Below are 10660 nucleotides of genomic sequence, written 5' to 3' on the forward strand. Positions count from 1 at the left end.
AATCTATACATTAAACTGCATGCTTCATTTATATTGAATTGTCTACTGGATATTTTATTTTATAAATTAATGAGGAAAAAATCGATGAACCAATTTTATTCGAAATTCTTTATAAATTTTTGTAAATGGCATCTTTAATTTAATTCTATTTGGTATGCTTCAAAAATCATCCATTTCATAAAAAAACAACAGATTATGTTATTCTAGGGAGTCGTTATATACATGATTAACAAGACTGAATTTATAGCAATTCAGTCCCGAGCTCATAAAGCTCATGATCACTGTGCGATTTTGAAAATGGAAATGCTCAGAATCAAAGGTACAAATATAAAATGAAGAAAATTATTTCAAACCTAAATAAAAAAGTCACCAACACAAACATGATCTTACCAATGTTAATCCTGGATCTATCTAGTATCTATTGTGTGAATGTGTGCGAATTATAATTCAATCCTTTGTTTATAAAATTTTCACCTTTTTGATTGGTAAATATTCTAATATTTTTACTGCTAGACTGAAAAATATTTCGTGTATTCTTTATATTTTTCAAACAGCAGTGTCATTTTTGATCCCATGCAGACAGAAAACCTTAAAAATGCAGTGAATCAACCGAATTTCCCTCTTATTTTTGATTGTAAAGCGCTTTGAGTAGCATTTATGCTAGAAAAGCGCTATATAAATCCAATCATTATTATTTATTTACTGTTTATTGTATATTGTAATAAAATGTTATCATGCACGCTTCACAATTTTTCTGTGTTTATATGAAATTTAGAAAAAATGAACAATCTAATAAAGTTTCTCTTCACAGTAGCATTTAGGTATATATATAATATAGCATTTTGTTCCTCCAGAAATAATTTTTACAAAATTAATTTTCACATATGTTGTAACTTAAGACATATCGTTTTATGCTTGTCCTATCGAGAGCAATGTTTAAATTAAAATAATTGTCTAATAAATTCTACAGGCTTATCAAATGACTCTTGCATGATTACTAGAGGTAAATATTTTGTTTGAGAAAATCATTGTTTAAAAAAATGAATGGAAGTTGCTCGCTGTTCAGGTCTCCCCCTGGTGTCATAGAAAAGTGAAATGTAAAACAAACACTCACTCATAATACTATACACCACTTATGAATCCATAATATATATATAACTATTAAATAATTATTAATAGTTAAAAAAACAATGAGATAAAAATAATGTGCATGAGTAAATATTAAATATTACACAAGTATAAATAACCAAAATAAAATTACAGAAGAAAATCATTTTACGTTCACTCTGAAAACGTTTGACGTTGTTGAAAAACATGACGTCATTATGCACTTGATAAAGTATCTTTGATTAAAATGAAGAAAAAAACCTACTTAGAGTAGACGTAGGACCATAAAATTTCATATTATTGTTAGTCCATTATTTATACACTGAATTGACTACGGATTTTTTCCGTTATTTCCTGATTATGACAATGAGCACACGGCGGGTGTGACCGGTCAGCAGGGGATGCTCACTCCTCCATGGCACCTGATCCCACCTCTGATGTTTCGGAGGTCCGTGTTTGCTCTGCTCTTGTTTTGTATATTTGTTTAATGGACGTTGAGATTGAATACTGTTCGTTATTTCCATATCCTTATTTGACAACTTCTAACCTTACTCTATCAAAATCCGTGAAAAACTCAAAATGCATAAAAATTGCCATAAGGGCCTTTTTTCCATGGGCGCAATCATACATAGTCTAGAAAGATATTTTTAAAGCAATCTTCGTTATCGGATGGGAAATCGAGAGTTTTCCCGCACTTCTAATATTCGTCACACTGTGACAGGATATCATTTTGATATCCTTTCACACTTTGACAGGATATCATGTTTATTCAATGAATAAATTACAGTATTTCACGGGTAAATATGTAATAAATACTGTTATCCGTAAGACATAACATGATTCTGAACATATAAAACAAAATATACATGCTTTAAATATTCAAGAGAGTTTCACTTAAAATAATATGAGCTTCATTTTGAATAATTTTATTATGCTGTAAAAATGTAAAATTGTTATAAATTTGTACGTAATTCAAATCGTTATGATCAATAAGACAAACCCGGTAAGTAAAGTTTTAAAATGTACAGGACGACAATAATGTAATTTTGCTTCAATAAAAGCTTTTTAAAACTTTTTCTCTCGCAAATATGAACAAGAGAAGTTTATAAATGTTCTATTTTTCTATCACAGAAATAATTAATTACAAACGTTAAAAAAAATTTCCAAAGTCAAACATGCAGCATATATTTCTATCAGATATCACTCACTTGAATAGAGGATATTAACCTAGCCACGTCTGGCCATTATCAGAGTTCTCCTACAGATGTCCCTTACTAAAAAGGAATATATTTACTTAGCCACGTCTGACCATCATCAGAGTTCCATAAACAGATGTTCCATACTCAAACGGAGGGTTCCAGGGGTATTTCCATTCTACTGGCGTCCAGGGGCCATTAAGGAAAGCTTGGTGGCAATTATTAAACCACCAGCCTCCTCCGTTATGGAAGGCAGCACAGTTGTTCTCCCAATTGTCGTTATCGTTGTCTGGGGTACTAAAGTACATCCCAGACTGATTCTCCCATGTTAACGCTGTGTTGACCATACTGTCACCTGAAAAAATTAAAGATACATATAGTTTGCCAGCTACTTCATTACTTCTTCTGAAGATTACTGTCATTGTTCTGATGGTTAAAGTCCCATGAATAGAAACAATACAAAGCATATACATGTATAAATGTATCTTAATCTTAACGGTTTTGAATATGAATTTTTGAAAAAAAAAAAAACCTGCAAACCATAATTAGCCCACTCCCTAGTCCCAAAAATATTCCAAGTGTCACGTTGAACTTCACCAAATGACCTTAAATTAAAAATTACACACATCCTCTGTTCATAAAAAAGTTTGAGTAAATTCTGAACCTCCACAGTCAAATATAAGTACATTGTATATCGTAATCTGTTGAGATAACAGAGCTTACCTTAGCCAATTTTGTCTTTGAGTTAGGCAAAATCCATGTTTAAATTAAATTAACTAGTTGAATCACACGCACTGTCTGCTTCTTTTCATGTTTGAAAAGAAGGGGAAAATCCATAGGCAATTCATTGTGTAAAGAAGACCTCTCAATTGGTATGAAAAAGTCAGTCATTTCAAACTTATTTTTTTTTTACCGATCTCTGTTTTCAATCTCTACTTTTTTTTAAATTGTTGATACAGATAAACAGATGTATGTAAGAATTTAAGATATTTTACTTTTGTCAATAATTCTACGCAGCACTGTTAAGGCATACTATGAGAAATCAAGGGAAAATAGAAATGCAAAAACGGGTATTGTTTTTAAAATTGAATATTGCAAACTGTTTTATTATCACAGAACTTAAATACTTACGGAAATAGTATGATATAACCTACACCGTATAGTATGAAGTTTGGTCCCATCAATGGACAGTAACTTGATGAATGCATAGTACATGTACTAAATGTAGGTCATTAACAAATTTCAATATCACAAGGGCAGACCTATTTGAAATTAAGAATTCAAGCTCTTAATTGCTTCTGTATATTTTGTACTTTCTGGAAAGTGCTTCTACTTTCTTTAAAAAATATTTGCGTTTTAATTGTTAAAATTCCATGTAATCTGTTTGACTTTTACCAGATATTTGGTGTATTAATAAAGTCACCCTCTCGATTTAAAGAAAGCAGCAGCACCTTTCAAGTTAAGGAACATACCTTTTATTTATATTCCAAAAATGGTTTATTTATAGTACGCCCTTGCGAAGGAAAGATTTAATGAGGCACATCGATGTAAAATATACTTTACCTGAACATTAAAACACAAATAAATTATTTAACTATATTAATAGTTAATGAATAAACGCACGGAACAAAGGATATACATTGGTATTAAAAGCCTATTTGACACCTGTAAATAACATTCTGTTTTTTAATAAAACGCATTTATCTTTGTTAGAAAATTCCTCAATCTGCATCTCACAGCACATAAAATACGTCATTGTTTCCAAAATGACACCATGATTGACAAGTTCATCGAGATTAGTGATCTGTTTATAACCAGCTATATGGGATTTAACTAGCAACCTTTTTATATACATTGATAAGTTTAATTGTTGTTTATTATGCTAATGCAGTTTAAAGATGAAAAATATTTTATTTTCTGGTATTATGAGGAATACATAAAAGTAATGTTTTAGTGTAATGTCACAGTAAACTTTAAACTATAAATTAGGCACCGCCTCCCTCTTTCAGCCTTAACAATGTTGCGCATGTGTATCAAAAATTAAAACACCCTTATCTAAGTGATGTTGTTATACTTTAAAAATATGTTCTTATGCAAATCTTAATCACAAAAGTCTAACATTTTTAATGTTTTGCTGAGTAGACAATAAAAAATCGATGTTTGACCGCTAGTAAGATTTTGGACCAGTCCGAGAAATGTTTGACCGGTTACGTCACAAATTGTGCCTAGCTTAATCTCATACTGTGAAATCAATAATTTTCGTGGAGGTTTAATTTTCGTTGTTTTCGTGGTATGAAGAGACCCACGAATTTATGACCACCACGAAATGTTAATTTTTATATGCGTAACTACTAAAAAGATCTTTCTCCACGAAATCAAATCCCTACGAACCAACTATTTTTCTTCAAACCACGAAAATTTGACCCCACGAAAATATGTGATTTTACAGTATTCAGTCGATAGTGTTCAACAGTGACAAACCTCATGTTACATCACGGAAGACAAAACAAACCTCTATATCAAAAAATAAAATGAAAGGTATAACAAAATATTAATTTACTCAGTTCTCGAGAAAGAACCTTTTATTAGACCCCTGGACCAAATTGTCTGCCATCGGCCTGCGGACTCAGGCAGGCAGCTAGGCTCCCGGGTCCGACGGAACGCTTGTGTCGAACTCAGTAAATAAATATATAATCTCTCTCTCTCTCTCTCTCTCTCTCTCTCTCTCTCTCTCTCTCTCTCTCTCTCTCTTTGTGTGTGTGCAAGGCCTGTCTGCAACTTACCTAATGTCCCCGTAGAATCCCCCGACAAAAATATTTTAAACTTCTCAGTTTCACTTGAAACATTAAATTGATAGTACAACTGATACAGTTTCGTGCCATTCTGAGTAGTTATGGAAACGTAGAGGTGGGAGTCTTTATTCTTTGTCAATTGATGGATCACGTCATTTCCTGTATAAAATTTATTTAAACGCAATTCAATATGAAAATATAAAGTTGCTCTCTCTCATACCCCCACTCTCTCTCTCTCTCTCACGAATTTACACGCGCGTATCACAAAAAAAATTATAACCCAATCTTATAATCCCTTGTGGAAATTGATAAGGTGTTATATAGCCCAAAACAGTTCATACACTATTTTATCTAATAAGCAAGAAAATCAAAACGGGCCAATATGATATAGATTTACACTTACCAATCCACATATTTTGTTCAGGATCCCCAAAACCATTTTTATATTCCGCCCAGTTCCTGTTAAAACTTAAGGATCCACTGACTCGTTTTTGGATAACCTTGAAAAAAAAATACCTTTTTCTTATAAAATTTTGTTTGATAAGTGTCATAAAAATAAAAACTCAGATTTTTTTCATTAAAAATCTGTTTAAGAACAAAATAATTGATTCCAATACATCTGCCACACTTCTGAATTTATGTGCTGGAAATAAACTAGCTACAAGTACCGTCCATCCACCGCCCTGTGTCATCATGTCACAATAAACACGGATAGAACGCGCCCCGAGGGGATAGATTTCGTACACCCCTGAATTAGTGTTACCACAATCATGGAGGTCCTTACAGTCTACAGGAAGATCTAAAACAGAAGAAGAAAATGCTGAAATCCAACTTTATAATTAAAAGGTGATTACACATTTATATATAGAGGATTTTCAATATTTTATAGTTTACAGATACTGCCAAATCTCCCCTAAATATGTTGATGAAATCCATGTTTACGATGTTTTTAACCTCGCAATACTAAGCTGTGACGTCGCAACCGCTCAACTATGACGTCATGTAGCCTATAGATTTAATACAAAAAGGCAAACAGGCTAAGGGAAAATCAAAGAATATGTAATTAACAGAAAATTCAATGTCTTTTAGTTGAATATGGAATATATTTCACGAGTGGGATAGGATTTCTTTTTTATATCTTCACGAGAGCAAAAACTCCTTTCTCATGAGTGAAATAAATTCCATATTCAAGTACAAGACATTGAAATTTCTGTTTATTTCATATTCTTTGATTTTCCCTTAGCCTGTTTGTCTTTTTGTAATACATCCTTAGGCTACATGACGTCATAGTTGAGGTTGCGACGTCACAGCTTAGTATTGCGAGGTTAAAAACATTGCAAACATGGATTTCAGCAACATATTTAGAGGAGCTTTGGCAGTATAATTCCTTGTCAGAATGGTTTATTTACTCCCTTTATTTATTAGAACAGAGTAAGGAATATTTTTACAAACTCTTTTAAAGGGGAGGTAACTCGAGAATTTTACCGCACTTCTGATATTTGTCACATGTGACAGGATATTGTTTTTATTCAATGAATAAATAACAGCATTTCACTGTTGAAAATATAATAAATAAATATTTGTAAGATGAACGTTTTTTTATACGAACGAAGAAGTCGATTTGCAGGTGTACACAAGTACTAAGTAAAAGGTACACAGGTATAAAAACAGAAGTACATAAACAGGAATTATAAAAGTACTTTAAAGATATAAACGTTAATTCATGTTTTTGATTCATAATACGTTTGGAGCTCTTGAAAATTTTTCTTATATAATTATTTCGACGAGCTGAAAGTTTAAGCAAATTGAAATACAACTCAATAAACTTTTTAAACTCACATGCTTTTTGCACAAATTAAAGTCACATTTTTCTTGCAATAAATCTTAAAATAATCGAGTTTTAGTGCGAGACATAATCCTTATATTATTAAACATTTCATGTTAAAGGTAAATAATGTCTAAAATTATTATCTTAAATTTTAAAACCCGATGTTTTAAAAGGGATATGTGTTTATAAATGACAAAACTACATAAAAAATCATGTCAAAGGATAGGATAATAAAGCATGGTGTCTCTTTAAACACAGTAAATTCACTAAATTGTATTGAAAAGAAAATTCTTTTACATTTATGAACTGAAACATTGAAATTTTTCTTTTGAAGGTATGTTTAATGATGCTTTATTTCAGAAAGTTAACCTGAAAAAATTACATTTTTTTTTACATGAAAAGCAATCAAATAGAAAAGAAAAACATGTCATGTTGCACTTTAGTGTCATATTAATGTATAGAAAAGATAGAGGCTACATGAACTGCACTGTGTCTGTATTTAGGCAAGAAAAAGAAAAAGAATGCTTTAATATGAACGGATACAAAGACGGCTACATTTGACGAGAAACGATGAAAAAACATTAGGGGACTGTCATAATCTATCATCGAAGAGAATATAAAAATCCTACCAACTATTCTGTGTGAATTATATCTAAAGAAATGGAATAAGATGAAAATTAAGTTATAAATCACTTTTAGAATATATTTTTTTGTCACGTTACATATTTTGCATAATTTGTGCGAAAAAACCATGTGAGTCTAAAAAGAGCGTTGAGCTGTATGAAGAAACAGTGCAATCATAAAATATATGCAAAATTAGTTTAAAATAAGTTCATTTCGCTAATCAGTTTCTGAAACAACATAGTAAGTTTAAAGGTATTCCGTTATATAATACTTCAGAAAATATATTAATGCGTGCATTTGACCTGATTCAAATGCAATAATTACCGCTGTAAAGTATAACTGGCAATTGTAATTCATGTTTTGTGAGAGAGAGCTATACATACATTGATAGTACATGTATCTCCAACCGGCCTGGTTTGACGTTCCGGAAGTGAATGCCTTATGGTGTATACGGCATTTCTTTAACCTTGTATTGTAACCAAAAAGGCTACATCTACGCTCTCTTTGACAGATGATCCCACACTCGATCAAGGACTTTGAGTTGTATTCTCCTAATAGTTCATTATTTGAAAATTTATCATCAAATTCCAGTTTTGCAATGAATTTCCGCGAAATAAAGATACCTTGAGAGACGGTAAAGATGACGACAATCAAACAAAAGAAACAGAGATTACTCATACTTTCTCTCTCTTTATAACAATCCACTATGTTCCTGAAAGAATTTGATACTTGATGCCTCAGTCGCAAGTTTAAATACAGGTGCCTTGATCTATTACTGAAATGCAATTGGTTGCCCTTGACGTATTACGCTTTTACTAATCAATGAAATATCGAATTTTATGCGCCCGGATCGAAAGATCAAGCGAACATTGTTTTTGTCCAGTTTGTTCGTTTGTCTGTTTGTTTGTTTGTTTGTCTATTTGTCTGCAAACTTACACCTTCGCCAAACTTTTCAACCAAGAAAGATAAATACTTCATATTTGGTGTGCATTTTTACTAATAATGCTTTTTTAAATTACACTAATGTCAATGACCTTGTGACCTTGACTGTGACCTATGTGCTAAATTGCTTTTTTCTCTGCAAACTTTTACCTTTGCTGTAACTTTTGAACCCTAGAAAAATAGAAACTTTTTTGTAAGATAGAGATTTCCTATTTATCATGCCTATTCTACTAATTAAGATCATTCCAATTATATCAATGTCAATGACCACCTTGTGAACTTGACTATGACTTTATGCTAAAAATAGCTTTTTTGTCTTCAAACTTAAATCTTCGCCATAACTTTTGAACCATGAAAGATAAAGCCTTCGTATTTGGTATGCGTACTTCACTCATTATGCACTGAAAAATGACACCAAGGTCATGACCTTGTGACCTTGACATTAACCTATATGCTTAAAAAATCTTTTTGAACTTTGTTGTCGCCAGGCGCAAAGTGTTTCACAAACTCATATTATTTTAGATGGGAATGATTTGTGGTTTTAAGCAGGAGTTATGAAGTATGATATAATTTTATCATTGCAGTGGGATCTTAATTTTTTATAAGATATGAAGAAATATTCAAATAATATCTTATTGAATTCAAGAGAATCGATACACATACTAGTATAAGTCTATTTTGTGCTTATAGCGAAAACTTAGATTCTAATTTAATTCCCACTTACGTATAAAACACTTTTTTCAGTTTAAAAAGAGGTACTGCGAGATTTTGCATACAAAATGTTAGCTCCTGCTATCATGCTGGTTCAAATGGCAAGATAAATTCCAAATATGTGTCCAATCAAAAAATAAAATAGGAGAAGCACAATGGCGCTTTGTCATAAAATAGAATTTTTGTAAAAAGAAAATGAAAATACAATTGTTTTTAAGAGAATACTCCATTATTTAAATCATATTTGTCTGTCCTTAGGCAGAACTATTTTATTTTTCGTTTGTAAATATTGATCATTTTAGACAAATTTCTCAATTGGAATCATCCAAAGCAACTGAGACTCATTAAGACATATAATATAGAGTTTGTGCATATTTGATTTTCATTTTCGATATGCGATTCGTGTCATTTTCTATGTAATTCTATACAAAGTTTTGCAGATATCTTTCACAAGTAAACTAGTTGAATCTAAATCTACTGGTATTAGAAGCGAAAAAAATTGCATTATCTATTTTTACAAGTATGATTTTTTTAATGATTTTTATGCAAAAAAGGGATAAATTTGGTAAGATAATCCGAATCCTGCACATACACCATTCAAGAGCTCTTTTATAATGATTTCTGTAAATAAAACCCGTTTTACGAGGGCAGAGGTTGAATGATATGCATGATATGAGACAGGCATTGTTAAATATTATTTTATATATGACACCTTTTGTGCACATTTTGATGACTGGTTAAAGCGATATTAGAAACATATAGAGTTAAACGTTGCCTATATGTTGAGAAATGTTACATGTACTTTTGACGTCAGGTAATGTCAAGAATTTTCGTTTTAGTGCACGGGATATGAATGTGTGTCTTTTTTGTATCCGATAAAAGAATAATTAATTGTGCTTTCTAATTGAAAACTTGCATATTTATAAAATGAAACATGAATTTAATGAAAATAATGGTTTCAAATATCTTATCCATATTTGTTATTAATCATCAATGTTGCACACGTACTTTACGGACAACCTTCGTAAATGTGGAGTGAGGATTCCAACGCGTATGAAATTAAAGGACAAAATGTTTTTTAAACACATCATCATGTCAATAATTCTAGGGATGGATGTATTTAGCTTTTGAATGAATGCTTTCATAAATTAACAAGTCAAATGAATTGAATGGCTCAGATATATTCAAAGGGTAAATAAAAATTCTTCCTTAAAAATATTTTAAAAGAGAATTATATTTTTTTTTACTTCGTAAGGAATTTTCAAAATTAGAGAACTACACGTGTTCAAAGCAGAATCTTTAGAATTGGATGTATGGAAAAGTGCTTGACTGTTACTTCTGTATGCGATAAAATGCGTAATTTTACTGCAAAGAAATGAATTTATTTTGGTATGAACACTACATGAAAAAAATATAATACGTACCTTTGTTGAAAAATACAATACATTTATCTCATATAT

General features: G+C 31.1%; 1 protein-coding gene across 1 annotated transcript; it reads right to left on the bottom strand.

Annotated features, from left to right (window-relative positions):
- Window positions 1-2049: 2049 nt before the first annotated feature.
- On the bottom strand, window positions 2050-8226 carry LOC134266789 (fibroleukin-like). The gene is made up of 5 exons (XM_062749019.1): window positions 7931-8226; window positions 5764-5894; window positions 5499-5595; window positions 5087-5254; window positions 2050-2658 (listed from the first exon to the last, which is right to left on the bottom strand). Exons 1-5 carry the CDS (start codon window positions 8223-8225, stop codon window positions 2402-2404), a joined length of 948 nt encoding a protein of 315 aa, XP_062605003.1. The 5' UTR covers window position 8226; the 3' UTR covers window positions 2050-2401.
- Between the last annotated feature and the right edge of the window lie 2434 nt (window positions 8227-10660).

Source organism: Saccostrea cucullata, unplaced genomic scaffold (genome assembly GCF_032062105.1).
Source record: "Saccostrea cucullata isolate Sc308-1 unplaced genomic scaffold, CSIRO_AGI_Scuc_v1 ctg10035, whole genome shotgun sequence".
NCBI lineage: Eukaryota > Metazoa > Mollusca > Bivalvia > Ostreida > Ostreidae > Saccostrea > Saccostrea cuccullata.